At 42.4% G+C, this 23501-nt stretch overlaps 1 protein-coding gene across 4 annotated transcripts in view; it reads right to left on the bottom strand.

Annotated features, from left to right (window-relative positions):
• Positions 1 to 20268, bottom strand: part of XPO4 (exportin 4) — an 81831-nt gene extending 61563 nt beyond the window's left edge. For 2 of the 4 annotated variants that reach the window (XM_085063128.1, XM_085063135.1), the window contains exon 1: positions 20086 to 20266. In XM_085063128.1, the coding sequence (XP_084919254.1) occupies positions 20086 to 20166 (81 nt within the window). In that variant the 5' untranslated portion in view covers positions 20167 to 20266. Of the gene's footprint in view, positions 1 to 20085 lie in introns of all 4 variants that reach the window. The other 2 variants (XM_085063144.1, XM_085063153.1) reach the window with 2 other exon arrangements.
• Positions 20269 to 23501: the final 3233 nt, after the last annotated feature.

The following is a 23501-nucleotide window of genomic DNA, read 5'->3' as shown; positions in this document are numbered from 1 at the left end:
ATAAAACGTACGAAATCTGATTTAACAGGCACTTCTGCGATATAACCTCAACTCTCCTGCATGCAGCAGGAGCTGTTCCTAACCATCTATGTTTTCTGCAGTCTGAAGGACAGTCCTCCTCTGCATGGACTCTAGCTACCTTCACTGCAATAGAACCAGCTGTACAGAATGCCAGAAGAATATCTGGAGCAGGTTATCAAACAGGCAGGAACGACCTACACAACAACAGCTTGACACACACTTCAGTCAGAGCTGTGGCAAATAAACCAAATCAACCAAAAAAAGGGTAGTCCCCAACCCATTTTATGGGCAAGCATTTATGAAAATGCCGAGAGAACCGGACTGCAGGAGTGATTATCAAAAATTACTAGGTTTTTTTTTTTTCATCTGGATCAGTTGAAACAAAAAAAAAAAAGGGTTTTTTTCATCTGAATCAGTTCCCCAGTCTGGTTCACCATAACCCAACATAAAAGCCTAAACCAGCACAGTATGGAACATATTGGGTGGTGATAGGCTGCATTTTTTCAGCACCAGTTATCATTTAAGGTGCATTTAATCTACAGCCTCTGTTGCTGTGCAATGCCTGGGAATAATTTTAAGTCTCAAAGAACACATAGCTCTGCCCAATGATATTTCATGAGAACTAAGAATCAAATTTCTTGAGACAAGTGACTTATTAAAATAACTTTCTGCTACCAGAAGGATAGGCCCTACTCCTTTCTTGGTCCCACCTGCATGATCATGTCACCTCTTTGCATGATACTTTCTATCAACTAGTCCACAAAAGAAAAGGAGGATAGAGGGGAGATCCATGGGCAAGAAGAATGAACATTTGTTTCCCTAGTAAGCATTGAAAAGCCAGACAAATGCCAGAGCAATGATGGGGAGAAAAGGAACAGAGTGACATTTCCATTTCAACACTACTGACCTCGCAGCTCACAGCTCTGCAGTCTCATGAAGCCTCACTAATTATAACCACGTTGGAACAAATCCTTTGGGTATGACAGAGCATAACTTTTTGCAAGTCTGGGATCATTTATATTCACATCCTTAGAGCAAGAAGACTAAATCAGGGCTACCTGATCCTAAACTAATTTTGCATTAACACATTATATTTGTCATATAGAGATCCTATCTATTTTCTGTTCTGTAATACTTAAGGGCACTTTCAGGTATAACATCTGCAAACTGTGACACCACTAAAAAAACAACCAGAGAATTAAAGTTTTATGGGAAATACCTCTCTTATGCTCATAATAATTAGAAAACAGACCTCTTGCTTTATATTATTTTAACTCTACTAATTCTCAGAAGGCCAGTTACAGAAAACCTTTGACACCTTGGAAAGGCATATGGCACATCACATTCCTGTATTAATTTTTAAAATCACAATAACTTAATAATACATTACATACTTTGACTCTCAAAACTGACCAGGACAAGTGCAGCAGTTAAGGTTTGAACTGCACTCTAAAGCCACCAGAGGGAGCTTACAGCTCGCAGTCTACTGCCTTCACTGCATTCAGACAATATTTATCTGTACTATGAAAGTAAAGTCCAGCTAATTTTGGCTTTAAAGAAAAAGCCAGCATATACGTATTCTGTGCAAATTTCACATTATATGAACACTGTCTTAGTGAGCTCAAGAGCCCTGTTCCCTGGTGCCCAGCACCTCCATGGCACCTTAGGGTTAGAAATGTACTCAAAGTACTCATCATGCTTGGAAGGTCCCCTAGAACACCCACACACGTTCACTGTTTTCTTTCTAATTGTCTCCTTGAATCTCTTCTCTACTATCCATCTTACAGGGAATTAAAAAACAGTAAGGTAATGAGCAGGCTCTTTTGGCATATTGAAACTATTTGCAGCAATATCACTTTCCTTTCTGTACTGTCTGACATTACCTCTAAAACCCATCTGTTCTCTCTTTTGTCCTACAACTTACCTATAAACAGTCTTCCAGGACAATGATCATCTATCTGACTTTAGCATAACATGCTACTGCTTCATGAGAAGAGAGTTCCTGTATGACATAGGATTATAAATAACATTACAACCTTTCAGCTACCAAAGCTGTCTGGATACAAAAAAGGACCAGAAGCAGCAGTGCCTACAAATGGGCTCCAGCAGGACTACTGTTTCATACAGCAGCTATTCACTCCAAACAAAGAGAAACTGAAAAAAGACAAGACTAGAAACACTGTAGCAGACTAGCACTAATTCTTGCAGAACCACTAAATTTTCCTGAAAGCCTGGACAACTAATAGGAAAGTAATGTAATACCTGCTTGTCAACTGCTTTCATGTCAACCAGTTTATAAAAAAAAAAAAAAAGAAAAAGAAAAAGGTAAAGTATCTGATGACTGAGTTGTAACAAAGCCAACATGTTAGAAGATCTAAATCTTGCACATGCTTACAGAAGACCAACTGTCACGGGAAGTACACCCATGACTAGGAAACATCTCTTGATGTCCGTGGAAAGAATAAGGGCTTTATTTTCAATAGGAGTAGTTCGATGAACATAGTGGATCTGAACCTACACATATGTATTCAGAAACACCTGCTTTGTACAAGCATTTCCTACCCCAGTAACCTAACTTTAAATATATATATATAATTCTGACCTACTTGCCAGGATGGAGAGTGCCAAGACATTAAGGTAACAGATACATGGCAAGGGAAGCAGACAGGCTGCAGATAGGAGATGCTCATTAAGACTGAACATCCTAAGTTCAAGTAATTTCAAGTTGAAGTCATCATGTTTTTGCCACTAAATGGCTGAAGAAGTAACACCACATCCACATTTGAAAACTTTTTTAGCTCCTTCCTCTCACCTGAAAAGACTTTTTGCTTTAAAAGAGATCAAAGCATCAAATTCCACCCTCCCAAGTGATTCTGTTCATGCAGTTTCATGTTGATCATCACAGATACACAAAATACAATATTTTTGGATTGTATATTAGAAGTTACATTATTAATGGTTTTAGATCACAGAACAGAATTGCAGGATCGCATAATAGTTTGAACGGGAAGGGACCTTTAAAGGCCATCCAGTCCAACCTCCCCGCCATGGGCAGAGATACCTTCACTTTCCACCCAAACAGGCTGCTCAGAGCTCCATTCAATTTGGCCGTGAACATTTCCATGGATGGAGCATCCACAGCTTCTCTGGGCAACCTGTGCCAGTGCCTCACCACCCTCATTGTAAAAAATATTCTATCTTCTTACAATAAAAAAGACTGAATTGGCTTCTGACTATGAATCTTGACCTCTTCAACACCTTGTTGAAGTTGGTTGTTTAGTAGTTTCTTCTCATATCATCATGGATTCCAGAGAATATTACTTATTGCTTACTTAAAGACACTAATAGTATCTTAAAAATAACAACTTCTACCATTCAAGTGACAACATTATTATTAAAATCAATAATGGAGTAGTTTTTTATTTAAATATTTAGTTAACCAGCTTGCACTGCTACTTCTGCATCGTAATTTTGCTAAGAAAAATGCTGGCCATGATCACATATAAACATAACTAAGGATGGGGTGAGCAGCATTCATTCCTTGCAAGAGAAAAAACTTGCAAAGACAAATTTTGATTTTTCACTTTTGCTATGGCAAGACAGCACTGAATACAACCAAAGTCAGCATCTCTCTACAATTACACTGGGGGAAATCTGCAAATTAGCACGTCACAAAGAACAGTCACGCACTCCTCCAGACTTCACTGCTTGGGAGAACACGGAGAGAGCACACTCAAGTGTTTCAAGCTCACACCCACGTATTTCCACCTACAAAAGAGGTTCCCTATGAACAGTACAGCCTAAACACTAGTAGGATTATGGAAAGGGAAACATGCCTACTAAGAGAATTTTCTTGGTTTAAAAAAAAAAAAAAGGATCAAATTGATTGTACCTGCAAGTACTAAAGCCAAGTAGGAGCCCTTCTTGCCAAAGGCAATGTTTATATCTGCAAGTGAAGTACATTACAAACCTCACAAGGGCAGAAACAAAAATCTGATACTTCTATTGAAGTGTGACTTCATAAAATTTACCACAAACTCTCCAAACTGAGCCTCCCAAATATGTAGGGGAATCTTGCCTTCCTTGCAATCAAAATGTTGAATAAAACTGTTCCCAAACTCTGGTCTGTTGGCCACTCTTGGCTTATGAAAACCCAGTTAAAGACATTCTTGCTCTCGAGAATGGTGTCTAGACTCTGTGCTGCAGAGAGCCTGGAAACCCAACAGGGAAAGGCATAGGAAATGGATCTCTATCAATATACAGGGATAAGCAAAAGCTGCCACAGATGGCAATGGCACTGCTGGGTCTGGACCTTGCTGACAGGCACCATCCGGCAAGACACGCTCAGAGAAGCAAGGAATAAAGGAAGCCCAGATGGCTTGCCAACATGTCCCAGCAGGCAGGGAAGCCAAGTAATAGTGAGGCATATGCAAAGGAGAATGATCATGAGTGAACTTGAGAAGCATGTGCAGGGGAACACCATGTGATGGTGATAACATAGCTGAGGAGTACAGGCAAAAATAGAAGGAGAAAAAGGAAAGAAAAAAAAAAAAGGGAAAGAAGAACCAAACACAAGGGCAAGCATTAATTTTTAACTAGAGCATATGCTGCATTTAGGACAGCTAAATATATTACTCCACCCAAGTAAGCAATTGTTATAGCTGCAACATAACTAAATAATCAAAAGTCATTCAATTTTAAATTACTGTGCTGCTCTACCAAGATGATCAAAACCCACTAAAACCAGATCTCTGTTTCTTAAATAACAAAAATACCTTAAGGGAATTACTACCCAAAATAGTTCTGCTGTATAAGCAATTTATACGAAAGAATCAGACTCTCAGAATAAGGAGATGTGCAAGTTTAACTCTACCAAAGTCATATCAAGCAACATGCCCTAAGACTGCACTACCCTGACTTCTGTGGAGCCAAGCCATAACAGGTTTCCATTCCAGTTTTAGCAGTAACATTTTTCAAGTGTTTCAAATAAGCTTTTTCCTACAGTATATCACAGCACACTCAAAAACTGTCACTTGTCTTATTAAAGTAGCTAATAAAAGAGATTACTAGGGGTCAGGCACAGAGAACTGGACAACAATTAGGCACACTTTTGTTCTTAGATATTCACCCTACTTATCTGGCAGACACTCATACCTAACAATACAAGGATGTCTGATCCATTCATGAAGCAGATGCCATGAGCTAACAGTTCAGACTAGAAGATGTTCAGCTCTGCAGCGTTTGGCAACTGCTTTACAAGCAGATCAGACGTTTCAGCCTCAGGCACAAGATGGAATTTAAACAACTGGTATCAAGAGCAGCTTCTGCTGTCCTGGTCAGATCTGTCATGACATGACTGCCTAGCTTTGAGTAATAGTTACTACAGAAAACTTAGCTAGCATAAAAACATCTCCAACTACATTCCAATTACTTCCTTTACACTTACTTTTTGGAACTATTATTTAAATTACAGCAATATATCATCTTCCAAATTAAAGGATACTCAATATTATTTCTGAAGATTGGTAAGGAAGATGCAATAAATAACTTCCAACTAGACCTGCACTAGAGCCAACACAATGGAGATTTAAGACTTTCTGAACAAAAACTTTCTTTGATATTTCTAAAAAAAATTCTTGCCCAAAAGTAATCATGACTTGAATTATTTAAACCCCAGAGTGCACAGTATTTTTCAGTATATATTTGGAACAAATGTGTGACTGCTGGAGGAATTGCCTCCTACGCACCTACTCACATCTTGCTTTCATGCAGAAACTTAACAATAGGGAAAAAAGATTATTTTTTTCATATCAGCTTTTACTTTGTATTTTGAAGCAGAAATATGTTATTAAGTCTTTTGCAAGTAAAACAGCAGACAAACTGTGCTTTGTAATGAGAGCTATTGTCGGTTTAGTAATGGTCTTATATAAGATACTACATACGTACATTAATTGACTGAAGAGCCAAAGTAAATCATTACCATAAATAACAAAACATTTTCTGAGATAAGACTTCTCTCCAAGCAAGCAGCAAACACTACTAAGATTTTACTTCTCCACTAATAATTTGATTCACAAATACACACTATTACAGGCTCTCCACTGAAATTACCCTTCATTTACGTGCACAACACACTTCAGACACATGACTTGTGGCAACCAGATTGCAGAGGAACTGCTTCTACTGTTCATGTCTGCTTCTCAACCTCAAAACAGGTACCTGAGATCCACTGCTTGGCCAAGAGTGGAAGCAAAAGGAAGGAAGGCAAAGTAGAGTCTTTGTTCAAGGAAGCAGGACCATAAAGGAGCAGAGCAAAGAATAGAGGATGATGAAGGTACAGCCCACAGGTATCTGTGGTAGGACACTGACAAACAGATGCCTGTAAGTGGTGTAGAGACCTATGTGAGCTCTTCATCCGCTATCAGCTCTGACTGCTGCCAGTGTCCTCACAGGATTCATGGAAGACTTGCTTTTCTGACTACTGTGCACACTGCTCAACAAGAGAATCCACAAATTCAACTAAACTAACATTACAATGACTCATGACAACCTTCTGAAAGCCTAAGATGAACAGGATCAGCCCAGACTCCATCCACCGCACAGAAAATAGCTACAGCAGAATTTGGGAACATGACTGAATTCTGCATAGCCCAAGAGCAGCAAGTTTAAACTCATCAGTGCTGGACCAGAGCCCCACCTACAGTAATTACAGAAACAGCACACCGAAATATTACAGACCTTATATCCACTAAGACCAAAATTTCATTTTCTTTTTTAAATCGTAATGCTTTCTTTATAATCTCTGGGCGAAGAAAATATTGCAAAATGGTTTCAAGAAAATTCACTGTAAACTTCAATCATCTTTCACTTCTGCAAGTTTAGGCAACGAAGAAAATAAAACATGGCATGACAGTGAAGACAAAATGCCTTAGAAAATTATGCATGCACTTTATACCTGTTTGTTACTGTTTCCTCCACAACTGCATTTCAGACACCAGTTTAAACATACTGATAACAGATAAATCTGAGAAATATCCCGTAATGGATATTTAGCCTACAGTAGTAGAGATGATGACTGCTGACATCTGGGTATAGTTCAGACCCTTAAATTAAATGTCATTTATTTTCTAATCTGTGCATTCACTGTTTTAACATTTCAAAGCACAAGCAAGATCTGACCTGCAGTTCTGCTTAGCAAAATAACTTCTCTAAAATACCCGACTGACTGATGGCAATGGGCAAATCCACATGGTCCCTTGAAGTCAGTAAGATCCAACAAAGCAACAAGAAGTCAATCCATGCATGCCAGAGAAAGCTCAATCAAGACAGAAAAAGTGTGACTCGCTATGTAAGAGAAGGATAAAGATAAGAAAAACACCATGACTACACAGAACAGTTACAGAAAACCTCATTGTTGCAGATCCAAACCTTTTCAAAGCATTTAATGTTAACAAATAAAATCAACCCCCTTTGACTTCAGTAAAAATGGCACATCACTACTGCAGTAGCACAGGAACCCAAAAAGTATGTTACTAAAGGATACAAAAAGTCCAAGTGCCCTTACAACAACTGCACTCACACTAGCCTCAAGTCCTGCTCTCCTGTTTCTTTTCATTGCATAAAGGCAAAATCTTCCTGTTAAGAGATGGGACATTTAGCAGAAAATAACCCCGCCATGCATTCTAGCTACTCCTCAGGTATCACAGGGGCTGGTGGTGGCTAGCCTTAAATTCTGAGTGATAGCAAATTTGGCAACACCATCCTCTGACCATCTCCTGGAGCTGGAGTGAGCTTGGCCTCCTTATCCTGAAGCAAGAAAGAGCTGGTGGAAATAAACCAAGCTTCTCTCTCAGCTCCCACCAACTCCAGCTGCTTCTCTCTTTCCCCACAAGGAGGCACAGAAGATACACGGGTAATGGGTGGAGAGGAGTCTCAGCATCAAGTCACACTACAAACTTCATTGCAGGGTGGACTGTCCCTGTGACAGGTCCTGGTTCTCCAGCAAGAGATAGGATCCTAGCCTATCCACAGCCTCCGAAATCCTGATTGCAACTTCATCGTAAGATTCAAGTAGGTCACCTCTGTATTGCTCTTTTCTGTGCCATTAAGACAGCACAGACACCACTTAAAAAAATGTGCTAAGATAGCGACAGCAAATTTCAATACAAAGTTTGAAGTAAAAAAGAAGCATTGGGATCACTCTTCTATTAGACAGGAGATCATAATAATGCTGGTAATGGCAATACTAGTTTTCCAAAGTTCATAACTGAGATGTACATCACATATGACCCATTTATCAGGCTCACTATACACCAAATACAGTCAGCATCTGCTCTCCTGCAAGAGAAACTTTCATATTGTGTGTGAAGAACTGTCTTATACTATCTATTTTTACCTATTGTCCAATTTCAAATTATACTTGCTGAAAGAATAGCTATAATCACCCACTGCTATAAGGGTGGCATTACTTTTACTTGCACACAGCCTTCTACAGTAAGCATGTGCAGGTGGAGTCAGACATCACAGGGGTAACCCCCACACACCTCACATACAGAGCCCAAAACACAAGCCAAAAGCCATCATTACATGAAATATTTAGACTGAGACAGTGATAAATTTTGGGTTCTGAGCATTATAGGCTTTGACTTCTATCAAAAAGGCATTTCCTCCCACCAAGCTAATGAAGAAAGGCAGGCACACAGGGTAGCCAGTCTCCCTGTCAAAATACAGTTTTGCACTTCCTCCACCATCAATCATGTTAGAATGTCAAAACCATTTTCTCCTACCGTAGTTATTTAGGAAGACTTGACTAAAAGCAAGATAAGGAAGTTTTTAAAGTTTATCTAAATTGGATGTGGAAAACTCCTTTGGTTTAGTGTACTTTCAAAATGGCACAGCCTAAAACACCTACCTTTATTAATGGCTTTTAACTCTTAGGGCATTAATGAAAACTTACAGACACAAGTCAAACACACATGAAGTACAATATCTGAATCATGTAAGAAAGCAGATAAGACAGATACAAAGAAATAAAGGTTAAGCAAAAACAAGAAATAGGCAAGGTTAATAAGAAAGAAATAAAGACAAGAAATAAAGGTTAAGAAAAAAGAGGAGCAGAATAGCAGCCAGAGGAGAAAGTTCATCACCTGCATTAGGTGGAAGATAAGAGAGCCAAGAGAAACTGTGAAACTGAAATTAATTCTGTGAAGAGAATATCATCATTCACTGAAACCCAGGAAAAATTATGCACTTTCACTGAACACACCTAGAAAAAGCTCCTTCCCCATTTTGCCCATTTTTACTGGGAAACAGCAAAAATACATCTAGAATTTTAAATACTTGAGACAGTAGGATGTCTTGTTCTGCTCTTGCAAATAGAGCCTGAACCACAATACTGAAGAAGTTACATATCTCTGTATTCATTCTCTGTTATACAGAAGAGCAGACACATGACACACATTTTGAGAAAACCTCTTCTAAACAGGAATTTTTTATGAAAGAGCTTTTGCTTTTTTTTTTTTTTTTTTTTAATTCCATATAGAAACATTCTGGGATATCATGTAGAAGACACAATTTTTAGGACTCACTTAAAGTGAGTGCCTGAGTTCACTCTAAGAAATCTGCACACATTAGCCAAGCCTCAAGTTCTGAATAGTCACAGGGCTGCACACATTCAGGCTCCACTGAAAAATTATCAGGAAGAAATGTGATCATAATTATATATTTTATTCTCAGCACTATTAGAGGAAATGTTACTGTAAAATGAACAGGAGACTAGCTCCAGAAACAATATTGTAATTTCTCTTGATATTAGAATTTAATGGTTATACATTCCCCACTAAACAATTTATTATCCTGACGCTACCCAACATCTGCTCTTAATCCCACTTAAAACGACCTGACAAAAGAAAGGGTTTGCATCTTACCCTCCCTAATTCTCTCAGGAAGAAGCACATTTATTTTGTGCTTGGGCTTTGGTGGTTGTTGTTGACAGGTGAGGAAAGCACTGTTCATACTCTCATCACCAGAGAGGAGCATGAATGTTTTGTAAACTTATTTGAACATTTCCTCAAAAACAACGCAAGATGTAGCCATCTGGGAAGGTACCAAGACTATGGTTGAAAGAGAAGTCAAACAGCAGCAACATTATTAACAAAATAAACAGTAGAAGCCGGTGACCCAGGAGGTGAAAAAACTAAACAAAATGTGAACAGTTAAGACCTCGATGAAAAACAAAACAAAAACTAAAATGATGATGCAGAAAAAACGCAAAGCTCTCTTTGCACATAAGATCACTGAAGGTTAATGTCATGCTTTTCAGCCACTGCTTTTACAACACACAATTCAGCTTTAAGGCACCTAGTATCAAACCAGCAGCTAGCTGCACAGAGGGAACATATTCCTCCCCACCCAGGGCTGCAGTCCTGTGCAATAGAGATACAGGTCCAGGCTCCCAGCTGAGAATCTCCAGTTCCTGTACACACATATCTACACAGAGATGCTGTGGAGACATCCTTCTGAAATCTACCAGTGACAAATGTGTAAAATGTGGCTTTTAGAAGAGGGGTGTAACATAAGAGGAAACCAACTGAGCAGTAAGGTGATACCCAAAGCAGGCAGGCAGAGTCTGCCAGCACCAACAGTGACTGTATGAAGTCATGGCAAGATGAGTGAGGAACTCACTTAAGGACCATGTGAATGCCAGGACCACCAATACAGGACCTAACTGTGGCAGATCAGTTTTGGGGAAGTTCGTAACAAAAACTTGAAGACCACCTACTTGCAGAGCAAAACAAAATAAGCAAAATGAGAAGAGCCTTTGCTGCTTGCCCAAGGCAGAGAAGTGACACATACAGATGCTGAGCCAGAGAGGATGACACTTGACCTCACATCACCAGTTTGGATACCTTCCACCTGTTCCCAGACAGGCAGTGCACAGAGATATGACTTCTCTTGTGCTGCCACAAGACACAGGTGACAGCTCTGCTGTAACTCATCAACGAGTACATCAGTGATCCAGTGTGGTTTTGTTCTTGTACAATTGTTTCTGCTGCTTATTAGCTCCGATACTGTTTGCACACACTATCACTAATGCCACAGTTAATGACAGCTGGAACATTGTTTCACAGTAATAAAGGAAGGTATAACTGAGTGTTGGCTGTCATCCAATTGCACTACTGATCTCTGTGCAAATCAGTGCTTAAGTCCCAGAGCCACAGATGCTCTGTGGCACAGGTCAGTGCACCAGCCCCTGGAGTACACACAGATAGCAGATTTTCATACTCTGCGTTAATGGTGCTGCATCCTGTTTTTTGAATTCTAAAAACTGCCCCTGCCCTCCTTCACACATTGTTGAAGCAAAAACCTACGCAGCCAGGACAATTTTCTTGGGATGAGAAAGAGTCAAAGTCCCTCCAAAGCAGCCTGAAGAAGTGATTGAACATGGCTCAATCACTTCCTGGTGTCTTAAAAGCTATCAAGTTACCCATTTCTGAACAACCCAGCCATGTTAATTCCTCTCCACTCCTAGACACACATTATTGTCCTGTGCTAGCTTTGGCAACTGGCAAGTTCCTTCTGACAGCCAGTCCGCCTCACTAACCTAACAGCTAATCAATCCAGCAAAAAGACAAGTAATGTTTTTTCTCTGCCACTCAGTGTTAGGCTGGTTTCATCTGCTGTGAAAATATAGCCTATGTCTGCATCACACACTGCCTGGGACTGCAGATGTTCTTCACTTTAGCCAAGGCTTTTGAAATCCCAGGGACCACCATCATAAACCATAAAATTCCATGGCAAAACACCTTTCTGCACTTCACTGATTTCACAGCCACAGATTAATTATACAAAGCCTTCAAGAGACCCTGGCATAAGGCATATTTTCAACACTGCCACAGCTGTGCATCTAGCATTTTGCACAGCTGCACATAACACAGCTGGCCTGTATGACAACAAAGACTGAAATTCATAATTTCAGCACAAATCATGATATACCTTTAGCCTTTCTTCATATTCACTTTTGTAGTTCTGTAAATTTTGAATTTGGTAGGCACTACTAAACCAACTTATCTGACTTACAAAGTAACAAAAGCAAAAACTTTCATTCACTTGCTCCTACATTAACTTAAATAACTTTTACTGTATTTTCTACTAAAAAAAAAAAGTCTCAGTCTTGATTTGAAAGCAAGAGCATTCTACATGCTACTTCCTATGCGGTTTAACATAATTTGACCAAAATTTCCTTCAGGAGCACAGGCAAGCTCTCTCATCTCAGTCAAGGTAGTAGAACTGTCTCTAAAGCAACACAGTGAAAATGACTTTAATTAAAAGACTCTTTTCTCTCTGCATTCACTTCCCAATCTAGTTCACTATGCAACCACTCAGGTGGGTGTACTATTATCCTATGTTTCGGCAGAGCCAAAGCCAGCACTGTACAGCAGCCACTCATTATTATGTCTCTGAAGCAGCAAAGTTTGGGGTTTTCCTTTTTGGGAGACAGGAAAGAGGAAGAAGAGGACGTATGTGGGTTTATGCCACTCATACACCCCACTATGCATCAAAATTGCAGAGATCCTATGTACACCTAATTCAGACAGACTTTTTAGAATCAAAACACTGTCAGAAATTGATGAAAAGGAGTATTTTACTTATCTGCTTGTGACAGGATCAGCTCAACTTAATAATCAAGAGGATTTCTTCCACCTCTCCATAGGGAAAGCTGTTAATTAACTAATGAACACAGATTAGCATAACAACGATAAGACTCTTAGGAAGCAGGTTAAAGGGAAAACAGCAGTGGCTAGTGCCTGAAGAAGAATTATCCAGATGGAGTTATGGACTAATGAAGCCCTCCAGCAGATAAACGTAGAAGCAAGCACACAGTATTTACATCGATTACTCAGAACAAAATATAGAAATATGCCAATGAAACAGTGACATGTCAAATGGGTGTGAAACATATTGATTCAAAAAGACAAATACTCCCTCTGTGAAACAGTCAGGGGAAATAAACCCTAAGCATGCAGAATCCCATTTCAGTAGATTTTAATTTCCTCAAACACGATGTTTACTTTTCAAAGATATCAGAATCTCTATCAGTTCTCACTTCTCTAATCTCAACTCTTCACTGAAGTACAGATATGCTCCATGCGCATTTGTTCTCTGCTCCCAAGTTTCACTAGCATGGTGCACACTGCATGTACTTATCTCCCAAGCTGTAATTTAAACTGTGTGCCTGCAAAATGCACCAACCATACCAGTTCTTAAGCAAAAGAAGAAAAAAACTATACATATACATGATGGATTCTTAAGTTACTCAGTACTGCTTCAAAAAATGATCTGGATGGCTTGGGTATGTTTCTCTGAAAACATTACCTTGCTGCTCTGAAACAATAAAGAAAGGTACAGTGTTAAGTACTATTAGGAAAGGAACACAGAAGAATATAAAAAATTTACAACCATCTAAAATCCTCAAGTATCCACACCACAAAATGTAGTTGTAGTCAGTTCATTCAAAAACAATATCATAAATCTAAAAAACTACAGAGGGATGATTTGATGTATGGACAAATATCCCATATGAAAAAATGACAAGACCCTTCAGTTTAGCTAAGAGATGACAGGAGGGTGCAATATGATAATTATAAAAATCACAAAGGATACTGTAGAAGAAAAATCAGAACAATTTATAGGTATTTCTCATAATTTAAGAACAAATTAAACTATCAAACAGCAGGCTTCACTCAAATAACTACGTCAAGTTTTTCAAAAAACACTTGTAAACCCCATTGCAATCAGACAAACGTGTATATATGTATCTAAAAAGACTAAACAATATATATATAAAAACTAAAAAAAAAAAAAAAAAGCATTCCAAAAACAACTGGACACATTTGTGGAAGAAAAACATTATCATCTCAAGCTTTTGAAATTGCTAATTCAAATAAGGTGAAGTGTCCACTAGTGAAAGGATTATTCTTACTTTTCAGACCTTCTCTCTAAATCAGCAGCTGGAGACCACCACCAGAAAAAAACTCATCTGAGCAGATGTTTTGTCTATTGCAGCCATAATATAGCACACATCCAGCTTGTTTTATGGGTGACAACTTGGAGGACTTCCACAAGTCTTCTCAACATTGAAATGATTCCTTTGTCTGATTTCTTCCAACAGACAACCTGCCGTAACAAAAGCAGAGGTAGTCCATCTCTCCCTTTTCCCCTTACTATGAGCCATGCTCCACAGTCTGAAAAATTGCCTCACAATGAAGACAAATTGCAACAAGAAACTGAATTTCCTTGTGGAACAGGGATTGTCATGGCCCTTGTGGAAAATGGACTGGCTGGTTATGTCAGGTTGTGAGATGATGGAGAATTGATGACGCTGATTCAGCAAAACCACAAGCTAAGCCACTTGCTCATCTTGCACCTGGGCTTGAGCAAGGCTCCACAACTGAATGGTGCCTGGGCTGAAGAGGAGGACCCACAGCCCGATGCTGTCTCAGTGAAGTGCAGAAGAACACCCACATCTCTGTGCCAGCCCTCAGCCTCACTGCCCCTTCACTCTGCATAACAAGCCTTGGTTTAGGTCTGTTCCTCTGAGGAGACAATGATGGGAGTAAAGACCTGGCAGAGGTCAGATGGCCACTGCTGCCTCAGCCGTGTGGAAGAGCAAACTGAAGTGCCACAGTTCTGTGCTGTCTGTGTTTCAGCTGTAAATTTTATAACTCAGTTTGACTGAAGGTAATCAGAGACCCTCATTATCCCCTTGCTTATATATTAAAAAGCACACCTACCAATACAAAAATAAGAAAACAGATGTCCCCCCACCTCACATCTATGATGGCAGCAACAGGCAGACAATGATTTTTGACTACAGTCATAGGACCATTTGTCCAAGAAGTATAAAACTGGTATTTGAAATCCTCCACTATGGAAGGACAAGAACATAACCCCATTCTGCAGACAAGTCAATGGGCTTGCTCCTCTCCCCTCCCCAAGACAGGTACAGTGCTGTGGTGAGATTTGTGTCTCTGACTGCATTGGAGCTTACCTGGGAACACTTGTGCACAGAGCTATGCATTCCTATTTTGTAGGTCCAGTGCAGTTATCAGCAATCTAACAAGAATCTATAATCTACTGCTTCAATAAACCAGACTATTCATGACTCCACAACCATGAAAGCTCTTATTCAACGTGACCAGACTTCAGTGCCTAACTGGTTATAAATGAGAAATTAAGCCTATCTGCACCCAGCCCCTCTAATCTCTGAGGACTGGCTAGAAGGCAAGGGGGTTTATTTTCTGAGTTTCATACACTTACTACAACAGTACTGATCTCCAAGAAAGGTCAAAAGGAGACAACCATACAAACTCTCATGGCTGATGCTATAAACAATCTTACCAATGTGTTCCCTTATGCTCTTATTCTGTAAACTTATTTGAACATCTGAAAGTGAAGTTTGTATAACTGCTGTCAGACTACCCAGCTTTAGCCAGAAATCTCCCTCAGAATAGCAAGATAAGTCACAAAGTAAGTGGTACCCTGAGAAGGTGGTGATGTGAGCATCCACATCACGCAACACATACACCCAACACCCCCCTCTTCAAAACAGACCACAGCCACAACATTTAGAAACTTTTAAAGTATGGAATTCTTCTGCAAAAGCCTTTGCCCAAAAGTTTTTTGAACCTTCCAAGAGCCACAGCACATAGAATAGCCTAACAGGGACCTCTGGACCTACTTCGTTCAATCCCCCACCCAAAAAAAGAACTTGTTTCAAAGTTAGATCAGGTTGTTCAGGGACTTGTTCAGTCAAGTATTAAATATCTCCAAAGATGGGAGATCCCATAGCCTCTCCACACAGTCTGCTCCACTGCCTTCACCAATCACATTTACTGTGATTTTTTTTTTTTTCCTTTTCTCCATCTGGAATGTTCCTTTCTGAAACTCATAACCTCGTCTCTTTTCAGTGTGCACCTCTAAGCAAAGTCTGGCATTTCTAATATCAGGAGAGTCTGAGTTATCAAGTAAATTGTACAGTGAAGGTATATTATACACTTGAGCCAACCTGACAGCTCACCACTAACAGGGGCAGACCAGCCCTGTATGTGTCCAACAATCTAATTTCAGTGCCCCTGTGCTAGCTCTGCAACCTAAATGGCTGCACAGATAGCCAATACATCTTGCTAACCTGACAGAAATCCATTCCCTTGTTTAATTCCTATGTCATCTCAGCAGTATTAATATCTTCTGCACAGGGTCACAAGGGAGAAAGTGGAGTTGCAGGTAAGAACACAGCACTCCTTTTTGGAGGGAGGTGGGGTGAACCTGTGAATTTACATTTAGGTGTCAGAGAACATCATATGCTAGAAAATTTCAACCTGCTTTAATAAACTCTCAGCAATAACTAGACAGCGTTAGGCATGCTTCCTACATCATCCTCTCACCTCTGGGATGAAATGTACATTTCTTTCCTTAATAATATAACCAATGTCTTCTCTCATCCATGAAGACAGCTATTAAAACAGTGCTTAACTAGTACTAATTATATTTGGCATTAATTACCACCTGAGCTAAACAGAACATAATAGATAGAAGATCCACAGTCGGGAGACACCATGCCAGTAGCAAATGGAGGAGGAGTAAATTAATTCAGTTCATATGGATGTTGGTGTATGGTCTTTATCCGGCCAAAGTCACCCAGGCCAAAGATGGACACCAGCCTGTGGCACTGAAAAACTTCATAGCAAAGCACTAATGGGGCTCTTACTTCAAGTAAATACCATATAGCTTTACTGGAAAGGAATTACATACCTAATTTTTATTTTTACACACAGTAAAGAAAACTGTCACAGTACCAGCCTTCAAAGTCATATTTGGCCGCTAATGACAACATAAATTTCATCTTTTATAACAACTCTTCAATTTATACCAAATTCCAATCCTTTCTCAGATTAAGCCTTTTGAATGTGAGCTACCTAGAATCTGTTGAAAGGCATTACTGGTAACAAAGGAAAAGGCTTCCCATGCAGCTGTAGAAGAGCTTGGTGAGAGAAAAGATTGAGCCTTTCCAATTTTCAAACATGGCATGCCATGGTTTGTAAAGTCCATAAGGATCAGCAATTTAGGAGATCAGGGCTGGGACATACTTTATCTGATATCTAAAAAGTAATTTTCCAAAGGAAAACTCAACTAACCCAGAGCAATGAAAAAAGAATTATGAAAATACTTATCAAAGATTTAGAGAGCTCACAGTAATCCACACTTATCCTCAAGGAAAGTTAATTAAACACATCCAGGTCTTTTTATTAGCACACCATTATTCTCCTCAAGACTCAATATTTCAGTCTGAAATCAAGACAAGTATCTGGTAAACCACCACCACTCCCTGCTCTGTGTTTTGATATGCTGAAACACCTTTGATGTATCCCTAGCCATCTGTATTTTGCAAGGATTGCTACCATCTCAGCAGAGACAGACTGTCACAACAAAACCTTGCTGAATCCCTCCACAGCTCCCTGCCCAGTTAAAACCTTCTGCCATCTATCGTCAGACCATTCACAGCTCAGCCCTTTCCCATTGCTTCAGGTGTCGCTCCACTGCAGGGTGCTAACCTTGACTCACGACCTCCAACAGCAGCACCAGGTTCATCACCCTCCTTCCCCCAAGTCCTCAGATTGTTACATAAATAACTTTCTAAGTGATCCCACCAGTTAGCTTGATCAGTTCACCCATCCCATCTGCCACACAGAGATAACTTCCTGCCCTCAGCCCCAAGCAGACCTTTTACCAAACAGTGAAGCCCTTTGAAATTCAGATAATCACTGTCCAGGTGCAATCCTGAGACACAGTCAAGCCCTTCTTTTTGCCCACTTGCTAGTGAGACAGAACAGGAGCAGAGCTTGTAAACCTTTCAGTCTCTGGGGTCTCACATCTGCCTTTGTGAAGCACCCAGTGAGCTGCATTCCTCTCCAGCATCCCTCCAAAGACTCGATGACTTTTGTGAAGGAACACAGAGCAGTAACCCTAAACAGTTCTCACAGCTCTTCCACAGCCAACCCTGCTTAAAGCCTCATTCTGGGTCCTCATCCTCATGGACAGCTCTAGTGAATGTCTCTGTTTCATGCAGCTTCGTCAGTAAGAGCCACCTAATTATTTCTTCCCCATTTAGTGTTGTCTATGAAACTTCCAAAATCAGTTGTGGAAAAGAAGTAAAAGAAGAAAAAGCTAAATACCGCAACAAGTCAGGTTTCATATTGTCGGAGGCTAGAGGGAGAATGGTAGAAATTCAACAAGGATCCTAACATCTGTGAGCTTGCAGACCTGAGACATATTTTTACCAGAAAGTTCAGCAACTATTCTTCAACAGGAGCACAAACATTACCATAAGAGGCCTGTGCCTTTTCACTTTATTAACATTTTTATTTAATTCAACTCCACAGTAAGTTGCTTTTCCCACTCTGTGCTAGGAGGGCTATGCTAAGGAAACAATGCCCACACAAGTTACACTTAGTCTTCAAGCACAGATGCCAGACTTTGGAGATATCACTCCACGTGCTATCAGTTTGATACTGAAAATCACCTAACCATCAGCTTCGTTCTACACACATATTCTGTTACATAGTAATACTCACTACCTATTTTCCCTATGCTGTCAAAAGCTCCTGGTAATCGCTGCATTTGTGTTATTTTTAAAACAGAGATACACAGACCTTAGCAGAACATCTAACAATCTACGCAGACATGTTTTGCAAAGCATGCATGAATCAAAAGCAGCTCAAAGCTTGAAACCCATCAATAGTGGCATTATTTGAGAGGTATTTTTCTAAAAAGACTAGTGCTTGTTGTCAAACTATTGATTTTTACTGTCCTGCTTGGAGACACAGTCAATGTTTTTCAGGCTTTGACTTCACAAGGAGTGACATGCATATTTTGATGGGACATCCACGAGTAAAGCTGATCACCTGTTGCTTTACAGTCAGCGAGACATTAAACTGCAATTGTTCAGGCTCTGGCCATTGATTAATCGATACCAGAAAAAGTTTGCTACTTTCTCTTTGGTTCTTTTGAAATCCCATTAATATCAACAACTTACAAATTTATTTCTGTCAGAATCGCTTTTTGGTAAGATAAATTCTGTGGGGAAGGCTTTCAGCTAGACATTGACAAGAGATCTGCAAGAAAGACCTGTTAACTATACCAGCCAACCTAAAGCTTTTCATTCAAACAAGTATTTTACAAGGATGCAAGCCCAAGATGTTTTAACACCAATGGTCACTACCGGTATCCAGCTCCATCGCATTTCTGATCTGTGCCATATGGACTTTCTTGTTCACGCAATTATGGAAACAAGATAACACACTCATAGTCAGCCGGGACAGTTAATTGATAATAAACAGACCAAGTGCGAAGCACCACTAATGGCTTTGCTTCAAGGCGGCAGCACCGTGAGCCTCTCGCTCCTCGGTGCTCCTCCGCTGAAAGGAAAACTCTGGAACCGGATCGCGCCACTCCCGAGGCCGCTTCCACGCTGCCCAGGGCGCTTCGCTGCCCCCGCTGGGCTGGGCTCGACCTCTCGCCGCTCCTCCGCCGCCGCGGGAGCTGCCCGGGGCCCCGGCCCCGCCGCCGGGAGAGAGGCACGGAGAGTTGCTCACTGGCAACTTCGGCGGGCGGTGGCGGCGCGGGGGCTCGGGGCCGGACACGCCGCAGCCGGGGCGGGCAGCGCGGGGCGCCAGCAGCCGGCAGAGCCCGCCCGGGGCGGCGGGGAGCGGGCGGCACATGGAGGAGCGGCGCGGCGTGCGCGGCGGGGCCGGCCCGGGCGGCGGGGCCACACGGACGAGCCGGCGCGGCGGCGGAAGGACGGGAAGGGAGGGAGGGAACCCGGCCGAGCGGGGAGCGGGACGGGGCGTTGGAGGCGGCGAGCCGCGGCGAGCTGCGCCCCGAGCCCCGCGCCCGAGGGGCGAGGGCGGCGGGAGCGGAGGCGGGGAGGGGAGAGGGGTCCGGCGCGGGCGCCCCTCTGGGGACGAGGCGGCGCTCCGGGCGCGGCGGTGCCGCCGCCCGCCTCACCATGAGCACTTTGGCCGCGTTCTCCAGCTGGGCGATCACCTCGGGGGCGCCCCCCGCCGCCGCGGCCGCCGCCGCCATCATGGTCTCTCTTCAATGACGCGCCATGCGCTGCATTCTGGGGCGAGGCGGCCGCGCGGCCAATCCCGGCCCGGCCCGGCCCCGCCGCGGAAGCGAAGCGGCGCCGCCGCAGCACCGCCACCGCCGGGCGGGGACAGCGCCGGCCCCGCGCCGCCAGCCCGCCTGCCGCCCGGCTCCTCCCCTCAGCTCCCCTCACGCCCTCCCGGCCGCCTCCGGGGCGGGCCCGGGCCGCAGCACGCGGCGGGACCTCCCGAGCCCCGGGGCGGAGCTGCCGCGGCTGGTTAGGGGTGGAAGGCACCTCTGGAGATCATCCGGTCCAACCTCCCTGCCAAGGCAGGGTCACCTAGAGCAGGTTGCGCAGGAACGCGTCCGGGTGGGTTTGGAATGTCTCCAGAGAGGGAGACTCCGCGGCCACCCTGGGCAGCCTGTTCCAGTGCTCCGCCACCCTCCAAGGAAAGAAGTTCCTCCTCATGTTGAGGTGGAGCTTGATGTGTGTGGCCATTGCTTCTCGTCCTGTCTGTGGGCGCCACTGGAAAGAGCCTGGCACCATCCATCCCCTGGCAGCCGCCCTGGAGACTGACGTGCATTTCCGTGTGCTTCCCCATGAGCTCAGGCGCCAGCGTGGCCCGGGCGCTGGGTGCTGGCAGTCCCTTGTGCTCAGCAGTGCTTGCAGACCGGCGGTGGGATGAGAACCTGAGTTTATAAAATATGGGTTAGAAAGAGGTGGGTAGGGGAGAGAGTGGTCAGCGTCTTTACAAACGAGCTGGTTTACAGCAGACAAAAAAAAAATACCCTTCCCCCCAAAAAAACCAAACCAAACCAAACAACCAAACAAAAACAGCACCAAAAAGCCAATGTTTAAAACCATTCTAAAATGCACTTTTCCCCCTGTAAGTCCACCTGGAGCTCCTTTCATGCTATTGGTTGTGACTTACAAGACAGCATCAGGTCTGAAAGATATGCTGAAGAGAATATTGTTGTGCCCCCGTAGGAGCAAAAGGACTCTCAGGTTATGCCTTCGCTGGCACTTCATTTTGGTTAAGGAGTTTGCCTTTTAAACCAGTCTGATGGTTTCCACTTCAGTTTGTACACTGGAGCAGACTTGGAGCTTTGACACCTTCAGATGAAGCCAAAATGGAAGATCTGCAACTTCCAAGGACCAAGCCAGATCCTTTAGAGCACATCCCTCGCAGTGCACAGCACAGAGCATCATCAGCTGTTGTGTTCCCCTGAACCCACTGGACCACTCTGCTCTTAACAGTCAGGTGTTTCCAGCCATAGTTCTCCCAGCCTTGGGGAGGCATTAGCTGACCTCAAGTGCTGAACTTATGCAAGGTTTGGAACTTATCAGCTAACTGAGCAGGCTGATAGGAGTGTTGAATGCTTGCAGACCGTTCACATAATCTGAGTGTGAATGGACAAAGTTTCCGTGGAGGTGACACAATGTAATAGCCAAAGGCGGAAGAAAGAATCATGGAAAGGAATGACAGCCAGAAATCCATCTTTCTTATTCCAGAGAAAAAGGCAAGTATTTTTCTCCTAAGAAATGGCAGCTTTCAATGCCAAAGCGGGCATGGCAGTGCTCATTACTAGACAAGTTTAAAAGTAGCAGTAGAACCATGTAAATTATTGATTTTGGGATTTACCTAGGAGATAATGTAATTCATGCTAAAATATAGCATACTTCTCGGGGTAACATTTAACTTCAGAGTTGAAGAATGTTGGGAGATCAGCAAGGCTGCACTGAAAGGAGGGATGAGTATAAGGAAAATTGAACAACAATCAGAGATGATGCAGTTTGAAGGTTGTGAGACTTTGGCAACACACTTAAGTCCTCACGTGTGTTTACTGGGCAAACAGTGCAATGAGCAATGAGCGTCACTCCAAAGAACAGTGAAATGAGAGATTAAGGCGTAGAAGTTTGTGTACAAAGAGGTAAAATGTCCAAACAAATCCCTAAATGGTATGAAAAAAACTAATTTAAGGAATTCTGTGTTCAGTAAAGGACTACTTCAGTTGAGTATTTCTGTACTTGTAACTTGTATTCAAAATTAGATTCTTCAACAACTTTTTCAGCATGCTCAAATGTCCTTCATTCTCCTGTGGTCTTGTCTGTTCAGCAGCACACTTGAATAGCCATGAAAGCTATAGAAATAGAGTAGTATTGTTCAGGCTAGGGTGATTCAAGAGGTCTCCACACCAACCTTCTCTTTCTTCAACCTTCTGACCAAGATGCTTAGGGCTTTGTTCAGAGGGGTCTTGAAAACCTCCAAAAATGGCGAGTGCACAGCTTCTCTGGGCAACCTGTTTGTCAATGCTTGATTGGTGTCACGGTGACTTTTTTTCTCCTTAAATCAGAATGTCCTCATGTGACTGTTGCCTCTCATCCTGCTGCTGTGCATCTCATTAGAGAGTCTTGCTCCATTTTCTTGATAATCTCAGGTACTGGAAGAAAGCTCTTGGGTTCCCCTTCAAGCCTTCTGACTGGATATAGTTCTCTCAGCCTTTCCTCCCAGAGCATGTGCTCCCACCCCCACTCCAACTTGACTGCCCTCAGCTGCACTCACTGCAATTTGTCAACTTCTTTCTCACAGTGCAGGCCCCAGAGTGTAATGTGGTTTTCCAGACGTGATGTAACAAGTGCTGAGTGAAGAGGACTAGTACTTCTTTTGATCTCTTGGCCGCATGCCTGTAAAAACAACCTAAGATGTCTCTATAAAGGAAGCCTTACTCACCACTGTGCTGTTCTGCTCACTTATGTTTTGCTTGATACGTGTCAGGCCAAGTAAATGCATGGCTGGGCCTTAACTGCCCTGACACCTTCACCTAGACTTTAGCACATGCAGTGCTGTAGGTTTGCCTGTGCCAAATCCAGTCTCCTGTCATCTTGGCTCATCAGTTTTCCTTCCTCAATGGACCTATGTAATACATAGCCTTGTCTCCAATCCTTTCTGCTGCATGGACCTTTACTCTGACTGTGTTCTACTGTTTTTGGCTTTACTTTCTTTTAGGACTCTTGACATGACTCATTATCTTGCCTTGTCTTGGACTTTCAAGAAGACCTGTCACCACTCTAGCCTTACCCAAATCCTATGGAACTGCACCCTGGTTGGTAAGGGCACTGCCCTGCCTGTCCTGTGGTCAGCCTTGGTTCCCAGCTTATCCGCATTCATGGGGTGACCCTGCTCATGCTGTCCTTGCCACAGTCCACCAGGACCTCCAGATTCCTACTTTGGTCAGTCTTCAGTCTATGCTGCTGTGGTGGTTGTTCCATTTCAGGTAAGGTGTGACACCACAGGATCCATCTGTCAGTTCCCTGAATAGGCATGGTCTTTTGA

The sequence above is a fragment of the Lichenostomus cassidix genome, chromosome 1, assembly GCF_008360975.1.
Source record: "Lichenostomus cassidix isolate B80296 chromosome 1, HeHo_3.0, whole genome shotgun sequence".
NCBI classification, from domain to species: Eukaryota; Metazoa; Chordata; class Aves; order Passeriformes; family Meliphagidae; genus Lichenostomus; species Lichenostomus cassidix.
Note: the sequence above shows the minus strand (reverse complement) of the source record. Positions and strands in the feature narration are given on the sequence as shown.